Raw genomic sequence first — 19,651 nt, forward strand, 5'->3', positions numbered from 1 at the left:
ATTCGTTTGTAGGTCAACATTTTTATAAGAGTTATTTTTATGAATTACAGAAATATGGTAAGCGGTATATAAATCCAATAGAACAATAATGATAACAACAACAACAATATCAGAATTACTATAAAAAAAATCTGCCCCAGTGGCCAAGGACCCTGTCACTAGGGGCAGAGCTCAGAACCTAGCAAATACACATAGTAGACCTCTTTTGCAGCCAAACCAGTGAAAGTCTTGCTTAGTATGCATAAAGAAACACACACAGGTATGTGCACAAATTTCCTTTTTTCTAACCATCTTGCTGCATAGTTGTCTGAAATATGGGGAATAAAAAAGCAATACCCCCACAAAATACTGAACTGTTCACCAAGAGGAACTCTAAAAGGTATTCATCCAAGGTCTTCATTGGGGTCCAAACTGACAGCTAGACTGGAATATTAAGAACTTTACCAGTCCCAAACACTACAATACTTATGAAAGTAGAGTTAACATGTTCAACTGCAGTTTAACACTTATGTGGAATATAAATTATGCTAAATCGGTTGGGAATCTGGATACTTTTCTGACAGGGCCCTCAGTGCTGATAAGCTGCTCACCTCTATATAAAGAATAAATAATGAAGCACACTTTTGATCTATCCAACAGCATAGTGGGCAAAGTCAATGCAGATAGAGCAAGAAGGTTGCTAGATAGCAGGTGGTTGGTTAGGCCTGTGTAACCAGGAATGACAATAATGCACTCCATTGAGCTGAACAGAATCCTGATTAGCAAAACATGGGACAAGTGAGGCAATGCAAGGCTGTCTTACTACTTGGGGATTACTGGATCTAATGGCAAAATTTCTGATTAAGTACCAGTCGAGATAGGGAACGAACAAGAGAAGCTCTTTTCACACCTTCAGTTGCATGTATACTGGACACATGGAGGAGGGGAGAGCAGAATTATACCTGCTGGACCAACCTCCATGTGTTCAACAGAAGGTGTGAGTGGGGCTTCTATGCATGTACAACTGTGCTGCACTTGCATAGGCTCTTTCACACAACAAGAATCCCTGCACAATCAGCTGAATGCACCAAAAGCCCCCTTCCCACCTTAAACTGAACACAAAGAGATCAGGAGCAGTCAGCATCAATCTCCCCATCCCCCACCCCAACAATGTGTTCAAGATACTTGTGGCATGAAAAGGGCTACAACCAGGAAAGAGTATTTTTGCTTTAAACAAGATTTATAGAGTCAGGTCATACCTTGCCTTAGTAACAAATTCATGAAAGCCTTCAGCATCTACCCCCTCTTCCTCCTCCTCCTCCTGTTTCTTCATTAACTTTTTCTGAGCCATTTGATCTGTTTCCTGCAAATAAGCAACATTTAAGTAACCTCTCAACCCAGCTTTTCTACACATACATTATGTGATCTTTAGGCTGCTTCCAGATGTGAGGTTTTGGGGGAGGTCGCACATTAGGTGCATTCAGTACATATGGCACTCACAAGCCATATGGGAACTCCACCGATCCTCTTTGCTAATCCTGGCCTAGAGAGGTGAGCAGGGCAACTACAAGCAGTACACCCATATATTCAAGGTTTTCTCTACAAGAATGAGGGCTACAAACGTAGTCTTTTAAGTGAGATCTCAGAGAGTGTAGGCAAGCTGTGATATTATCTAAAGGCTTCCCCTGTACCTCAATGACTTCAAGACACTAACTATTAGGTCAGATAGCCAGTGACATCTTCTCAAAGGCACTTTAAAGAGTATATAGCCTGGGAGTGGGGAGCAGGGGTGAAGAGAATACATTTTCCATTGGAATTTCTCTTTACCACTTCAGTCCTGACATGAGGTTTACTTACCTTGGTCAAAATATGGAGCTTTTATTCAAAATCTCTATATTCAAATATATTCACAGTTATCACAACTGAGTAAAATATGTTTGAATTGGGACCAAATTGTACAACACACACCTCTATGGTTCAAGGGTTTTAATAGCTTAAAGGTTTGATTCTAAAAACCATAACTGATCTGTTCTTTCCCTAAGAAACCATATTCAATTATAAGCATCTTTATAAAATGAATATACAAATAATCTTGATAATGGGAAATCATTCCAATATTATGAAAATTTCTCAAGTAGCCAGATTATTCAGCACTGCCAGGATGTTTTGTGTTATCTCCCAGTACAATAAGTGCCAGTTCATAATGTATAGCAGGGTTTCCAAATGTAGTATCCTCCTGAGTTTTTTAAAATTACAATGGCCATCACCCCCAGCCAGCATGGTCAATGGTCCAATATGATCGGAGTTGTAGACCAAAACATCTGGAGAGCACTGGGTTGGGGAAAGCTGCTTTACAGATACAAAAAGTGCCTCAGTTTAAATGGTGAAATAAATGTTTTGCATGTGTGCTTAAATGGCTGTTTTCCCTACAGACAGAGGAGGGGTTGTTCCACTGTGAAACCCACCTATTCCATTTACAACTGACAGAGCTGGGCATGTATTTTGCCATTTGAATTTGGGCATCTCTTGTTTAGCATCCTGTGACTAATGGAAACTAAACAGAGAACTTGGTGGATAAAAGGTGCTCTTCCAGCCTCTCTCAATTATAAAGATTCCAAAGTGTAAACAGTAGTTTAAAAAACACAGAGGCCACTGAAGAACAAAAAAGTGCTTTAAAAGGATATCCACTAGGGATGTGCATCAGATTCAGATGAAGCCCAAGCAGGTTCAGGCCACTTCAGTCCAGTACTGGTGACTGAGGCAAAGTGGACTTCCCTCTGAAGCCACCAGGAACAAAGCCAGAGCCAAAAAGGAAAACTTTATGTCTTCTGCAAGTACCATCTTTTAGTCCCATTTCTCTAAAATGCTGGAGGGGAGGGGTGGGGGTTGAGTGACTGACAGGTCCACCTTTTAATCCTAGGATATACTTCACTGGGACTCCAGCACTGTGCTTCGGGAGAGGGACAAAATTCTATTGAATGTTTCAATACAATTCTCACGGTCTTCCTTTCCTCTCAACTGTACAGTGTAGCAGCTTGGAAGTAGGAAGTGAAGTCTTAGGTGCTTCTGTGTTGTGTGGGGTGTGTATGTGTAGGGGGTGGTGTCACTCAGCATCAAGTTTTGTTTGTTCATGATCTCATGATTTCTGCTTTAACTCAATCCTCCTCTCAGACTTTTTCCTGCAAAATCTGAGATATCCTTTGATTTCTGCACCATTGCTCTCATGCTCTGCTATATACCTCTGGCATTCTGTATGTGGTTGCACCTTGTCTTCACATCCTGGCACATACAGTTGCCACTGTTTCTCCCGCAGCAGCCAACAAAACCTTGCTGAAGCTGTGGTGGAAGTAGTTCTGACAAGTGTTGTCAATGAAGTTATGGATGGTGGCATGCTGGGGTGCACTGTTCTTCCTCCTCCCCAAAGCCAGAGGATCCCTCATGGTGAGGTGGTGTCTGTGACCAATACAGCCAATGCTCCCAAGCCCAGTCTCCTGCACTGACTTCATATTCTTCTCACCTCAATTTTTCTGCTGCCGTATGGGACTGGTCCGTGACCTCACCATGAAGTAGGGCCCACCCACACCCTATCTTACAGTCCATAGTGCTGGCTCCTGATCCATGAGCTCCAGCAGGCAGCTGAATCCAAGAGACTCCAACAGGCAGGCAGGATGGCTGATCATCTAATGCCAACATCCTGCCTGGTGGAGTCTGTGGCCCTTGCTCAACCCCATGTGGGACTGCCTCTGCCTCAACATTTCTTAGGTGGGGGCAGGTGCTAGGTCCTCCTGCTGCTGCCTCCCCCACCGAAGCACCTGCTTTTCAGTGGCATTGGGCACTACCAGACAAGCAGCAGCCTCAGAGCTGGGGTGAGGTGAAGCTACAGGGACTGCTCTGCAGCCCTGCTGTATTACTGTGGCTGCCTGCTGCCTCTTTCACCCACCACCCCACCTCACATCCTCACTCAGTGAGTCTCCCAGCACCACCAGCTCTCTTGGTGCAGCCAGACACTTTTTCACACCCAAGAGGCATCATTACTGCTCCCATCTCTGCTCCATGCAGCCCTGCTGTCCACCACCACCTCTCTTAAAACTGAGCTCATACCATTTTAGGACCTCAAGTAGTCCTGTATTGTTATCTTATGTCAGTAACTCATGCCCTAGTAAACCAACAAAGTGTCTGCCCAAACAAAATCCAAGCCATCCACCTTTGCGGGTCAAACAAAATCCAACTACACCTTGGGCCTAAAACAAAATCTAAGTAGTCCACCTTCGTGGCTCAAACAGTCCAATAATGCCTTTCTGGTTGAAACATTTCAAATACACCTTTGTGGCTCCTGATGACTAGTAATCAAACCGTCAAAGTGAGTCTTAGAGATGTGCGTTGGATTAGGCCAGATCCAGAATCTTCACGGTCGGTTCTTTCTGGTGTTCAAACAAATCTATATTTGTGAGCATAGGCTATGTTGCTCAGTTCCACTGCAACAGGAGCTCTTTTTGTAGAGGCAAAGGTTTCACTCTAGACTGTTCTTTTCAGAGAAGTGTAAGGCGTGCTCAGCATGTTACCACTTCAACAGCTGAGTCAGTGGTTCTCCCTGTCTTCCTTGTTGCATATTCATGAAACAAACAAAACTTAAGAAGTAAACTTCCGCTTAGCCTTAGGCTGTCCATCGTTGAGGTATCTGTTGAGGGACTCTGCTCCCACTCTCCACCAATGCTACTTCTATAGAAAGTCAGAAAACATTCCCCTAGAACAGGGGTGTAGAACTTCAGGCCCTGGGGCCAAATCTGACCCTCCAGGGGTTCTCCAGAAGGCCATGCCCCCTTCCCCTGGCCCCGCCCCTTCCCCCTGACCACCAATAATTTGGGGATTTCCTGGCTTTTGTGCAGTTTTTCCTACTCTAAAAGACTGAAAGGACTCTCCTAAAGCTTAGTTCCTGGCAGTAAGAGCTTTAAGCTAAACCATGCTGGTATTTTTTGTATTTTGGCCCTGCCCCTTTGCCTTCAGCCCCACCCACCATTGGCATGCGGCCACTGAGAGCTTTTCCAAAATGGAATTCGCCCTTGGGCCAAAAGAGGCTCTGCACGCCTGCCCTAGAGATTCAAGTGAGCTCATAAACTTTTGGTTCTGGAACATGTTTTCCAGGTTCATCAGCTAGTGCTTCAGTTGCCAGCACCTCTGTGGGATATCAGTAGCACCAGTCAGTAGGCATGGACTTCATGAGCTATGATGTGCCACAGCTGCTTTAAAAAGGGTTTTTCATTTCAGAGTATGCCTACGGTGTTCTTCCTGCCCTTTCCTTGGCTTGCAGGTCGACAATGCCCTTGGATTGTCTTCTCCCTGCTATACCTTCAACCCCCACCCCCGAGAAACACAGAGTAGTAAAACGTGTGGCATTTCCCCTCACAAAACTGGAGTCACCATACAGAGTAAGACAGGGTAGTACAGTTAGGCAGGACAGGGTAAGGCAAAGATGAGACTGTGAGATGAGCCATTCTTCCAATGCTACCAACGCTTCACTATGAAAAAGCCTTAAACTGGTTTCCAAGCATCATAACTCCCTAGCCCCTGCAGCTATCCTTCTGTCACTTTCCATGTTTCTTGCCTGGGAACATCCCTATGATGTGTGCCATTTTCACACAAATTGCCCCAAAATGCCAGAGGGGCAGCAGGGAGAAGGGAATGTAAATCACTCCCCCTACACACACAACAGAACTGCCATTCCACAGGAACCACTGCACTTATCCTTCTGAAACTTTGCAGTTTTCTTATTTAGGACCACCTGTAAGCTGTCTGTCATTTTCTGAACAATGTTCCACAAACAACATAGAGCAATAATCTCATCCTCTTTCGGATACCCTCAAAATGCAAAGGCTGCTCTTGCACAAAACCTCCTGCAGCTATCATTCTGACATTTGGCATGCTTGATCCTCTCAGCAGCAGCAACTAACCCTGCAGTTATCATCTAAGTCTGCCAAGAAACAAAAACAAGTTATTAACAGTTCTTTTTTTAAAAAAAAAAAATGAAAATATAAAAGTGTGTAACATAGAGACCCCTGCACCTATTTTTCTGGCATTTGGCAAGTGTAATCTCCTCCTAAGGTGCTTCTATGCCTGGAAATATTATCCATGTCTGACAAGAGAAGAAAGTTATAGCTGTTTTTTTATTTCCCATGATAGTCAATGGGAGGCATGAAGTCTCATACTTCCGAATTTTGACTCTGATTTGGTACATGAATTGATGCATATGGAATCCGAATTTGTCTGAGCTGAATGGGCCATTTTCCAAAGTGCTGAGTCAGGGTCCAGGTCAAATCTTAGGTCAGTGCACACCTCTAATATTCACTACACCTGCAGTGCTAAATTCATCAGGTATATTTGAACAAGGGCTTCAAGCACTGAGGTATTATGTGTGATTCATGCAATACATTCGGTCTGCCACTTATCTCTCTAATATTCCTTAAAAGACTGGTAAATTGCATTTCACCATTTTTAGCTTTCCCCCCACAGTAGCATCTACTGGGACTTCACACAGATGCATGCGCAAGCACACACATGACAAGAGTGTGCCATGGCTACCAAAAAGGCATCAGACATTCTGACCACCATTTTAAAAGCTGCCATTATATGGTTTCTCTAGATAGGGAATCTAATTTGGACTTCATTTTTAGTGAACTGGTTTGCTCACTTGTAATATTATAATTTTCAGAGAAAATCACAACCATATCAAGGACAATAGCAGCTCCAGAAACCCATCCCACGCAACCACTTCAGCACCCTGTTGCCGATATCCTCCCCACTACCATCACCCAAAATGTAACAAACATTTGTCCACAGATTTCTGCATTATCTATTTACTGCTCAGTGACATCAACAAATCAAAGCATTGGGCTCAGGGCCTGACACAAACATAGGATCCTGCACTGCATTACAAAGAAGCCAAGAAAGCAAAAGCTTCTACTTAACCTGTAATATCTGAAACAGGATTTGAGAATTTCACACTGATTTGTGAGCTCCAGAAGTCAACTGGAGCTCATGGACTACCTGCAAGTAACATGCAAAGAAGTCCCACTCAGTTATTACAGTAGAACAGGGGTGCACTACCTGTGGGCTGCATGCAGCTCCTGGAGGCCAGTTGTGCGGAACCCATGCCCTCTGCTCCCAAATTCCACCCAACTCCCGTGGCAACACAGAAGCGGCAATGCCTATTACAGTCACTAGGATGGGGAGGAGAGGCTAAGGCCTCCTCCCACCAGCAACCTAAAATCAGCCAGAATAGCTGCTTCTGCGCTGTTAATGCCGATGCAGAAGCATTGATCCAGATTTGGGAGCAGGGAAGGCTTTACCTTCCCTCTCTCAGCAACCCCAAAGGAGTCTCCCCCATCCCTACCCCAGGGATCTTGAACAGAATTGCTGGGATATGGGCAAGGTTAAAGCCCCCCACTTCCTGTTATATATATGTGCATACACACACGCCCACAAATTTCACCCCCAGAACCCCCGCTGACACCAGATATGGCCCTCAGGGCTGAAAAGGTTGTGCTCTCCTGCAGTAGAAAGTTAGGAAGCAGACATATGAACAATTCATCTTCCGTTTTCCCTAATTCTTTGTTTCTTTTGAACCTACACTGGGAGCCATAAAAGCAAAGCTGGGAGCGTTAATTTCTAGTTGATGTACATTAATCCTCTGATGCACTAGAAGTCAGCTGGAACAACCCATACTCACCCTATTGTAACAGATGATGAATTCACCCAGCTGGTGAGCCAAGATGCGCCTACGGTCATACAGGGCCAGGCGCCGACTGGGGAGCAGCATCCTCAAAGACTGTTGAAGATTACTGGCTGCTCGCTTCAAAAAGCGAACCACCAGCTCCTACCACCAAGAAACAAAGTGAAAGAGTGAATCCATCTGGCTGCCTTGCTATATTTTATTCTCAGAAACGATGCTGAAAGGGTATCTGGGCTGGGGATAAGAGGAATTATGTTGCAAGGAAAATCAATAAGCACGAAGTTCAGGGGTTCTGACACAGTCTATAATTGTTGGGAATAGGTGCAGTAGAAGCACAACTCTGAATGGATAGCAGACTTCCATATGAAATTTTGACCACAGGTTTACCCTTGTCACCATCTTGCATCTCTGGCACCACCTCTGGTCACACTCTCCATGCCTCATGCCTTGTATCAACTCTAACTAGAAAAGCATACCATGCCCTCCCACTCTGTCACCAGCCAATGGTAGGGAGAACTGCCCTCCCTGCAAAGTGAGCACTAAAGCAAGACGCCCGCTGTGGGTGTTTAGTTTCAAACACATTCTGTCTCCAGTCTGGATTTACTTTTGGTTAGGTGCCCTACTAAACATGCAAATGAACTACTTCATAGCCAAGGCGTTGAATTTCACAGTTTGCCTCTCACTAGCATTATATTAGGTTGGTTTGATCTGTTATTTTAAACATTATTTTTCACAGAATAGCAGACAAAGCAGCTCTCAGAGAACCAGTTTCAATTTTCCACTTGGAAAGAGCAGGAGTAACATTTTCCACTGAGGCAAACTGATTATTCCCAATTCCTGCCATAAGGCTTTTAATCTATGAGCTAGATTGGCTCTTTCCTCATAGCCTGTTTTCACAGTGTCTCCATTTGGGCTAAGAAAACTGCCAGCTAAGGGCAAGGCCTAGAAATCTGGAGTGATTTCATTAAGTGCTATAAGGCAGCTGCTTCATATATAGCACAATGGTGCAGCTACTGTCTGGGGAGGTCAGCAGACAACACAAAGTCATGCCTAGAAACCAAGACCCCCTACAGATAGGTTTCCTCATTTCCATACCTTAAACCAGGGGTAGGCAACCTTGGCCATCCAGATGTTTTGGTTGACAACTCCCATGAACCCTCACCATTGGCTATGATGGCTAGGGCTGATGGGAGTTGCAGGCCAAGACATCTGGAGGGTCACAGATTGTCCACCTCGGCCTTAAACTAAGAGAAAAGTTGGCAATCTGAGGTGGCTGTCATTTCAACTGTGTTCTGTTCAGCTGGGTTTGTCTCCCCAAGTGTCCAAACATACTTCTACCGACTCTGCACATCAGCTATCTACACTGTTTCAAAGTGAGGCATGGAAATAATTTCAGTAACAGAAGCAGGATGGGTTAGCCTTGCAACGGTTAACAGTGTTTAGCATTCCTGCTGCACAGCTCTAGCTGATGGGAATCAGCTTCACACTGAATGTGATTCAAGAATGCTGAGTAGGATCAGCTGGGTTCCTCCCTGAAAGAAGCTGGGAAGGCACACAATATCTTACCATCTGCTCATCCTCCTTGGCAGCCCAGGCAGGATTATGGACCTGATCCCCAGCCTCTTTCATCAGGCGCAGCTGGACACGCTGCAGGTAGGCGGAGAAAGCCCTGCGCGCCTGAACTTTGCTGTAGAAGCAGAGATGCACAGGTAACATTCAAAAGTAAAACTAAGCTTCCTTGCTTTTAGACTCAACGACTTCCTCATATATTATTAGCTGCTATGGGTGGGACAAAGGAATGTTTTAGAATCCAGGTCAGCAACTGGAGGCCCTAAGCTGAAGAAGCATTGCAGATTGGTCTATCCTGTAGAGCAGCGGTGCACTCCATGCTCCACAATACTTTCCACATCACCTTTATTAGCATAAACCGAAGACAATTAATCAACACTATGGTTTTTGCAGCTTCTGATGATATGATTCTGCCTCCTCATAAGCAGTTTTGACTGGGCCACTAAAATTGGAGAGCTCTGCCAAAGTGCTCCAGGTGCAAAGGAGCCCTTCCATATTTTCCAGAGTGAACAAGGAAGATTAGCTCAGGCCTCTCTCAAAAGTAAACATCTGGGGGACAAATTCAACCTTTGCAGCTCTCTCAAATGTTCAGTGTTACTATCCATTTCACAAAGCAAGATGCAAGTCAAGAACATATTTTTTCTTCATATTCATTTATCTCTGAACCCCAGGGGAATTGTGAAAGTTCAGTACAAATTCTGCCTTAATACTATTTTCAATGCTCTACTCTAGGACACAAAAGAAATGTCATCCAAGAGCCTGTTTTTTCTAATGCTTCATCTTGCTCTTGTTTGTGATTCTCTGTATCCCATACTATACATTATATTATACTGCCTCAGTAAGTGAGCCACTTGCAGTAGGTTAGCTAAGAAAAAACAACAGCCGAAGGACCAAAGAAAAGAGCAGGACTTAATGGTCAAAACTTGTATTGGCACATCATCAAAAACTAGTCAGTGTACTGCTGTCTAAATGCTGGCAGTAAATGTTCCCCATCTCTTAATATTCAACAATTAACACTCCCCATCCTCATTCTCACTACTCTTTATCAAACACTGGCTTCTCCCTTCACTGTGGTCGTAAGAACATAAGAAGAGCCATGCTGGATCAGACCAAGGGTCCATCTAGTCCAGCATTCTGTTCACACAGTGGCCAACCAGATGTCGACCAGGAACCCACAAGCAGGGCATGAGCGCAACAGCACCTTCCCATCCATGTTCCCCAGCAACTGGTGTACATAGGCTTACAGACTCTGGTACTGGAGGTAGCACATAGCCATCAAGACTAGTAGCCATTGATAGCCTTCTCCTCCAAGAATCTGTCTAACCCCCTTTTAAAGCCATCCAAACTGGTGGCCATCACTACTTCCTGTGGTAGTGAATTCCAGAGTTTAACTATGCGCTGTGTGAAGAAGTACTTCCTTTATCTCTCCTGAATCTCCCACCAATCAGCTTCATAGGATGACCCCATTGGGTTCCAGTATTTTGAGAGAAGGAGAAAAATGTCTCCCTATCCACATTCTCCATACCATGCATAATTTTGTACATCTCTATCCTATCTCCCCTCACCCTCCTTTTTTCCAAGCTAAAAAATCCCAGCTGTTGTAACACTCTCTCATAGGGGAGATGCTACAGCCCCTTGATCATTTTAGTTGCCTTTTTCTGCACCTTTTCCAGCTCTACAATATCTTTTTTTAAGTGTGGTGACCAGAACTGTTCACAGTATTCCAAGTGTGGTCACACCATAGATTTGTATAGGGGCAGTATGATGTTGGCAGTTTTATTCTCAATCCCTTTTCTAATTATGCCTAACATGGAGTTTGCCTTTCTTACAGCGGCTGCACACTGGGTTGACATCTTCACTGAGCTGTTCACCACAACCCCAAGATCTCTTTCCTGGTCAGTCACAGCTAGCTCAGATCCCATCAGGCTATACTTGAAGTTGGGATTTTTTGCCCCAACATGCATCACTTTACACTTGCTTACATTTGCCATTTAGATGCCCATTCTCCCAGTTTGGAGATATCCTTTTGGAGCTCTTCACAATCTCTTTTTGTTTTAACCACCCTAGATGATTTGGTGTCACCCGCAAACTTGGCCACTTCACTGCTCACTCCTAATTCCTGATCATTTATGAACAGGTTGAAAACTACTGGTCCTAATACAGATCCCTGTGGGACCCCACTATTTACTTCCCTCCATTGGGAGAATTTACCATTTATTCCTACTCTCTGCTTTCTGTTCTTTAACCACTTACTGATCCATAAGAGCACCTGGCCTCTTATTCCATGTTTTCCATGTCTAAGTTTTCTCAGGAGTCTGGTGAGGGATTTTATCAAAGGCCTTTTGGAAGTCCAAGTAAACAATATCTACTGGATCACCCCTGTCCAGATGTTTATTGATACTCTGAAAGAATTCTAAAAGGTTAGTGTGACATGACTTAGCTTTGCAGAAGCCATTCTGATTCTTTTTCAGCAGGACTTCTCCTTGTATATGCTTACTAATTTGATCTTTTATAATGCCTTCAACCAATTTACCCAGAACAGACATTAAGCTAAGTGGCCTGTAATTTCCCAGATCCCCCCTGGATCCCTTTTTTAAAATTGGTGTTACATTGCCCATCTTCTAGTCCGCTGATCGTTTGGTTAGAAGATCAGCAATTTCATATTTGAGTTCTTTCAGAACTCTAGGATGGATACCATCTGGGCCCGGTGATGTATTTGCTTTCTATTTATCAATAAGGTTGAGAACTTCATCTTTGTCACCAGTATTTGCCTCAGTTCCTCAAACTCCCTGAAAACATCAGTTCAGGCACAGATATCTGTCCTATATCTTCTGCAGTGAAGACAGATAAAAATAATTTATTCAGCTTCTCTGCAATCTCCTTGTCCTCCTTCAGTACTCCTTTTGTCATCCAATGGTCCAGCTGCCTCCCTAGTTGGACTAGGTTGGTTTTCTGATTCTAATATATTTAAAGAATTCTTTATTGTTGGCCTTGATGTTAGCGATATGCTCTTCAAAATGCTTTTTTGCATCTCTTATTGCCTGCTTGCATCGTCTTTGTGCAAGCTTGTGCTCTCTTTTGTTTTCCTCACTTGGGCAAGACTTCCATTTTCTGAAAGAAGCTCTCTTTTCTCTAATAGCTCCCAACACTGCTCGTTAACCATGCTGGTGACTTCTTGCTACCTTTTTTAACCTGTGGTATACATTTCAGCTGGGCTTCTATTATTGTGGTTTTGAGTAATCTCCAAGCATTATGAAGGGATTTAATCCTTTTGACTCCCCCTTTTAGCTTCCGTTTCACCATTTCCCTCATTTTAGAGAAGTTTCCTCTTTTGAAGTCAAATGTGACTGTGTTGGACTTCCTGGGCAATTTTCCACTTAGATATATATTAAATCTGATAGCACTGTGATCACTGTTTCCAATTGGTTCAACGACATTTACATCTTGTACTAGATCCTGGGCGACACCATCTAGGATTAAATCCAAGGTCGCCTCCCCTCTGGTCAGTACCATGACCAACTGTTCTAGGGTACAATTGTTTAGGGCATTGAGAAATTTAATCTCTTTGTTGTGGCTGGAACATGCATTTATCCAATCAATGTGGGGGTGACTGAAGTCACCCATTATTACAGCACTTCCTTGTTTGGTGGCCGCCCTAATTTCGTTTTTCATCTCAAGGTCACTCTGAGCATTCTGGTCTGGGGGACAAGAGCAAGTTCCTAGCACTAAATTAGTTTTGGAGCCTGGTATGGTCACCCACAGAGCTTCTGTGGGACGGCCTATCCCTTTTAAGTGTTCTAGTCCGCTCAACACTATGCCCTCTTTGACGTACAGGGCAATGCCTCCCCCAGTACACCCTTCCCTGTCCTTCTTGTAGAGCTTATATCCAGAGATGACCATATCCCACTGGTTCTCTCCATTCCACCAGGTTTCTGTAATGCCCACTATATCCAGGTTTTCCTTTAAAATCAAGCACTCCAACTCTCCCATTTTGGCTCAGAGGCTATTCTAGCATTTGCATAGAAACACCTATACATGGTATCCTTTCCCAGATGCCTCTGACGTGTACATCTTTTGCTATGGGATGTTGGCCCCTTTGATTGGCTATTATGTTCTACCATGTGCTTGTGGTCTATTTCCTCCCCTTCTACATTTGAGCAATCAAAAACATTTTCATATTCATCCCTTTGGGATGATTTAACCCGAACCAGATGCTTCCCAGCTCCTGTCGGCTTTCCCCCAGGGTTTAGTTTAAAAGCTGCTCTGCCACCTTTTTTATGTTTAGCACCAGCGGTCTGGTTCCATTTTGGTTCAAGTGGAGCCCATCCCTCTTGTACAGGCCTGGCTTGTCCCAAAACGTTCCCCAGTGCCTAACAAATCTGAACCCCTCCTCCCAGCATCACTGTCTCATCCACGCATTGAGACTCCTCAGCTTCGCCTGTCTAGCTGGCCCTGCAACATGGAACAGGTAGCCTTTCTGAGAAAACCACCTTGGTGGTCCTGGATTTCAACCTCCTACCTAGCAACCTAAATTTGGCTTCCAGGACCTCATGACTACATTTCCCCACATCGCTGGTACCAACATGGACCACGACCACTGACTTCACCCCAGCACTATCTACTAGGCTATCTAGATGGCGCGTGATAGCCGCAACCTTCGCACCAAGCAGGCAACTCACCATGCGGTCTTCACATCCATCACAAACCTAGCTGTCTAGGTATCTAATGATCAAATCTCCCACTACCACAAGCCCTCCTCCACGCAGAGGCACATCCTTGGCACGAGAGGATATTTGTTTGTCTTCTGAGGAATGGGTCCCTTCTACGGGATCATTTCCCTCTTCCTCAGAATGATGCCCTCCTTCCCCAAGATCCTCATTCTCCATGACAGCAGAGGAGCAGTCTCCCTGGGAGTGGGACACAGCTAATGGGTCCCTGAAGGTCTCATCCACCAACCTCTCATAGCTTCTCCAGGTCAGCAACCTTGGCCTCAGGGGAACGCACTTGTTCCCTGAGAGCCAGGAGCTCATTACACTGAGCACACACACACAACCTCCATCCAGCGGGTAGAAAGTTGTACATGTGGCACTGAGTGCAATACACTGGATAGCCTCATCCCCACTGCTGGCTTTCTACCTTCGTAACTGATTTTTTTTGGAGGGGGGGGTCCCTGGAAAACTTAGTTGTTTACTATGAGAAGGTGGGGAAATTATTTATAGTTATTTATTTACAGTTACTTTCCTAAAGGAAATCAACCCTGAGTGCTCATTGGAAGGACAGATACTGAAGCTGAAGCTCCAATATTTTGGCCACCTAATGCGAAGAGAAAACTCTCTGGAAAAGACCCTGATGCTGGGAAAGATTGAAGGCAAAAGGAGAAGGGGACGGCAGAGGATGAGATGGCTAGATAGTATCACCGATGCAATGAATATGAACTTGAGCACACTCCGGGAGAGAACGCAGGACAGGAAGGCCTGGCGTGCTATGGTCCATGGGGTCACGAAGAGTCGGACACGACTGAATGACTGAACAACAACAATTTACAGTTACTTACTATGACCAGGAGGTACAAACTGTATGCCCGCTGGACAAGTGTCCACACTACTTCAAAACTCTGTACAGCACCAGGCACGCTGTGGCCACTAAGTAAATGTTGACCAACAACAATGATAACTGCCATCCATCTAACTTTAATGTCAAGAGAAGATTAAGAAGCCAAAGCATACATTCTATGGAGGGAATTCTTCTACAACTTTGGGATAGTACTTAAAACCTCCCCAGTACCTCAATGCTTTTTCTTTTTAATATTGGTTGAAACAGATCATCAAACACCATTTTTAAAAACATTCTTAGCAAAATTCAAGAAACTGAAGTAGAATTATCACTTTGCTTATCTTCAACATGAGCACCAAGAGAGCATGAAAAGATAAATCTAAAGTGTGAGTTTAATCCAGAATTCACTGACTTACACTCAGTTCAACAAAGAAACCAAGCTGGAAGAAACAGCTAAGATGCAGACCTCTTCTTATGACCATCTCTTGAACTGAAAGAATGCTTTGAACTATGTTATGTTTCAATCGTAATGAGTAAGAAGTGAAGGGTAATCACTTTGGTCTAAACCATCCAGTTGTAGTAAGAGACTGACAAGGTATGGTAACAGTGTATGAAAAGCTTAGACATTGCTTTGGATCTGATGGCTTTGACATTAGGCAGAAAGAGAAGCTTCTACTAAATAAGATGCAAATGAAATACTGCTCTTGACATGGAAACTTTCTCCACACACAAGCATTTGCACATATTGGGATAGACATATTCCTAAACTCCTCACCTCTCCTCCCTCCCCCAAAAGCACAACAGAAGACTTCACTAGCAAATGAAGGGGTAGCACAAGGCATTTCTTCCAGTCATTATTATCAGATTTAATTGTCTTGAGGGGGGTTTTACTTGTTTTTTTTACAAAATGAAGTAGCAGCAAGAATTAAAAGCAGGGCATCTCAAAAAACCAGTATTTTATTTTGGAAATTAGTTACCCATATAAAATAAGAACAGTTGTACTGGGTGAGGCCAAAGTTCTATCTACTGTAGCACTGAGTTTGCAACTGGGGCTGGCCAGATGCTTCTGGGAAGCTTACAATTAGAGCACATAGGCAACAGCCCCAGGCTTGACATCAAAGGACAGCACTGTCAGGCAGTTGCTGATGGCCTGATCCCACATGACAACTCAAGAGTGCCAGCACCATCATTACTGCAGATGCCAGACTCCCCTTCTCTGGCCAGGCTGACTTGCTTATCTGGAAGTGTCAGAAGCACTCATGCAGTCATGGTCAACCTCCTCCTTTGGGTGGGCTGTTGCTTCAGTGGCATGATCAACTGGAAATAGGGACTCAAGCAGGTGCTCAGCTCCTAGAGAAGAAAGGTGGCCACCATTTTTTATGCCCCACTATGCAATACCTGATACCAGACATTGCATAGTGGCGTATAATGAACAGCTGCAGAGCACCTGCTCAGCACCCTTCCACTTGATTATGCTAAAGGAACAGCCTGCCTGTAGAGGAGGCTGGCAATAGCTGCACGAGCATCACCACTACCAATGGCAGCAAGGGATATGACATGGGGGCAAAATCAGCACTGGGGCAGCCATCGGCAGCAGTCTGTTGAGGGCCCACCCAAGCCTGACACTGCCCCTGAACAGCCCTCCCCAAATTGTTTATCCCTGCATCTGGTTTTGAGATGTGAACTTTAGGGTTCCCTTTAGCTATCATGGCTAATAGTAGCCAATAATCTCCATTCATGTTTAACCCCCTTCTCAAGCCAACAAAAATCGTTAGAAGCTATCACTGCATCTTGTGGCACTGACGTCCATAAGTTAATGATATTCCACATTTAGAAATTCTGGATGTGGCACAACAAGCTATTTTCTGTACCAACCACCATACATGCCAGTGCAAACAGAAACATAAGCAGACAAGAGACACCAGCTTATGTGTCTGTCGTCATATTAGGCACTATAACCAAAACAGTCTCACGAAAACTCTTACCTTAGATTCTTATTCTCTTGCAGAATCTGTAGCAAATTAAATGGAGGGTCATCATCTTTTGGCATTAGCTCCACTTTGTCTTGAAGTGGCAGTCCTTCATGTTTCTGTGCAGGCTCCTTCAGCAACTTCCCTTGGTGGGCAGGCTCCATCTGCTCCGACAACTGTGGCTTAAATTTCACCTGCACGTTCCCAAGACAGCCAGCTGTTTCACCAGGAGATATCTCCAGTTCATCCTCCTCTGCCATCTCCTCTTCCTCTTCACCTTCCATTTCTGACTTGACAAAATCAGCTGACTGTGAAGTTCCTATTAGAGCCAATATATTCCCAGTTCTCAACATTTTAGCATCAGTAAAACAAGGCGGACAATTTCAGGATCTCATATTACCATCCCATACTCACAACATTAACTCCGTGTGCAAAGATTACATAATAGGAATAGACAAGCAAAACGGGAAATACATACATACATGGACATTTTTTCAGCCAGAAGATAGGATGTACACATGCAGGATAGGCTCATCATCCTTTAAACCTGTGCACCCACGTTATAATACGGGGAAATGGGTGGGACTCACATGTACCTGACAGTCTTGCCCGTCCTGGTCTCAGTTTGCCAAGACGTCGCCTTCGTTTCCGTACCTCTAGCGAGAGGAGTTTCCGCTCATACAGAGCAGCATGAAGCTGAGCATTACAATCCATAATATCTAGGCTCAGTTCTCCAGCAAGAGCTAAACTGAAACAGACAAGAACAGACAGTACCTTCAGTAGTCACACACTTTGCCTACACTACCTGACAAACGGAACTCAGTTCAAGTGCAGTGTAACATCTAAGAACCATCCAGTCTGACACAGTTACCTACCAGTAACTAATATGCCTTAAGAGTGGCCCATACCCGGTCACACTAATGGAAGTGAAGGCCCCAGCCTGTCACATTTTGGGGGAAAGCTATTAGGGTTCAGAAAGCAAACAAATAGGCATTTATTTAACCAATCTTTATGGCAGCATTCTACATTGCCAGGTCAGGGCTACCTTGTCCTCAGCTTGAGACCATAAAAGGTGACATGAGGAGGGGGGGGCAATTATTGGTCCATTCTCAAAGAATACCAGTTACAGGTAAGTCCATGCATAGTCCTACTCATGATCACTTTCAGATGATCTGAGAACTTCTGAAATCAGATGGAACAAGGAGATGGAGTAATTTAGAAAAAAGACAGGAGACCTCAGGCCCATGGGGGGTGGGGATGGCAGGACAAAAAGAACAAGGTGGGGACCCACAACTCATAGTGGGCAGCACACCCATCTGGCAATCCCCACAACAGAACATATTTTAAAATGTTAACTGTTGAGCAGCTGTAGTGGCACAGAAGCAGAGGTGGGGCTTGAAACGTGTTCAAATCTGACCTGTTTATGAATGAGTGTGGTCATGCATTTATATTGGTTACTTTCCCATATTATCTTTTTCACAGCTTGTCCCACTTTTATTCTCCTCCTCTGAGCAGTATATTCCTCCCACCTGCAGTAATGGGAGGGCTGAATACAAATTTGTACCAAGGGCCAAGAGAACGCTATTGGGCAAGCCCTCATACATATTAGGATTCCATTCTTATTCTTACTCTTTTAAATATATCCATCACAGGACAGTAGCTAGAGTCAAGAAAAGAAATCCTATCTGAATAACGTAAAAATGCATTTGTCATACATACATATTTGTTACAGTGTCCCAGCTAGCAAGATACTGGGCTCTTTATGACTAAATAGCATTGAGATTTGTGCACTTGAAAGATTTAGTATTGGAAAAGACCTCTCCCACTACTCCCAGTCAGTGATTAGGGGGCAAAGATTTTTCCAGGCACCATTTTCCATGGAAAATTTTGCATTTCATAAGTTCATTTATAAAAATGAATGTCTGCCAATTGCAAACACATTATTAGGCAAGCTTGGCAGTTTCAAAGTTGTAATTAATGCTTTTCAGGTTATTATCCTTAGCAACTCTATGAGAGAATACATATATGTCTCAGAGTGAAATGGAACTAATAGATGGTGACTGCAAAACTGAAGGTGCCCCAGCAACTTGAACTCTGTTGAACTCTGTTGAAACAGATGAGGGGTTGTCAACAAACCATGCACAGTTCTTTGGGTTGCTAAAATTAGTGTGTCAACAGTTTTCAGTACCTTTGTGTGTTTTTCTTAAATGTAAACCATTTAAGGGAAGTACATGCCATTTTCTTTAAATTTTTACAAGTATTCCCTTTTTTTAACGTAATATAACACTTAAATTAAATGTGCATTTATTTCAGGTCAAATACTTGTGGTGTACTGGGACAAAAGTTAACATGGGGTACTTTTTTTAGCTTTGTTTACTAAACATGTTAAACATTTTGTTTACTAAAAATGCTAAATTAGGTTTCTTTAGGGCATCAGAATGTTTTCCAATGCAAACTGACTTTTTCTACACAAGTGATTTATGTAAATGAACCTAATCTGCATTGGAAATTTTCTAGTACAAACTGAAAATTTTCCTATGCAAATTAATCTACTTCGCATTGCAAAATTTTCCAGAAAACTCACATCACTGCTCCCAGCAAGAGATAACTTGACCAAATATATATTAGGTGTGTGTTTTTTTAACACTTGCAACTTACCCTACCTCTGAACAGCCTTTTAGCCTCACAATCACTCTGGAAAATAGGTTAGCCTGAAATATAATTACTTGCCCGAGGCCCTATGAGCTTCAGAGCTGAGCAGGGATCTAGACCTGATTTTCCCCATTCTAGCTATTACAAACCATATCAACTGTTCTCACTCTAACCACTACACCAGACCAGCTGTTAGGCATAT

At 43.8% G+C, this 19,651-nt stretch overlaps 1 protein-coding gene across 11 annotated transcripts in view; it reads right to left on the minus strand.

Annotated features, from left to right (window-relative positions):
- Positions 1-19,651, minus strand: part of TTLL5 (tubulin tyrosine ligase like 5) — a 165,335-nt gene that overhangs the window by 84,563 nt on the left and 61,121 nt on the right. For all 11 annotated transcript variants that reach the window (XR_014788883.1, XM_084841917.1, XM_084841908.1 and 8 more), the window contains 5 exons: positions 17,394-17,545; positions 16,813-17,116; positions 9,272-9,392; positions 7,703-7,849; positions 1,239-1,342 (listed from right to left, as the gene is read on the minus strand). Coding sequence is in view for 10 of the 11 variants with exons in the window: in XM_084841917.1 (XP_084698043.1) it covers positions 1,239-1,342; positions 7,703-7,849; positions 9,272-9,392; positions 16,813-17,116; positions 17,394-17,545 (828 nt within the window). In the remaining variant the exon portion in view is untranslated. The remainder of the gene's footprint in view (positions 1-1,238; positions 1,343-7,702; positions 7,850-9,271; positions 9,393-16,812; positions 17,117-17,393; positions 17,546-19,651) is intronic.

Source organism: Heloderma suspectum, chromosome 1 (assembly GCF_057233095.1).
Source record: "Heloderma suspectum isolate Gila_16-S chromosome 1, 16-S_ref, whole genome shotgun sequence".
In the NCBI taxonomy this organism is placed as follows: Eukaryota; Metazoa; Chordata; class Lepidosauria; order Squamata; family Helodermatidae; genus Heloderma; species Heloderma suspectum.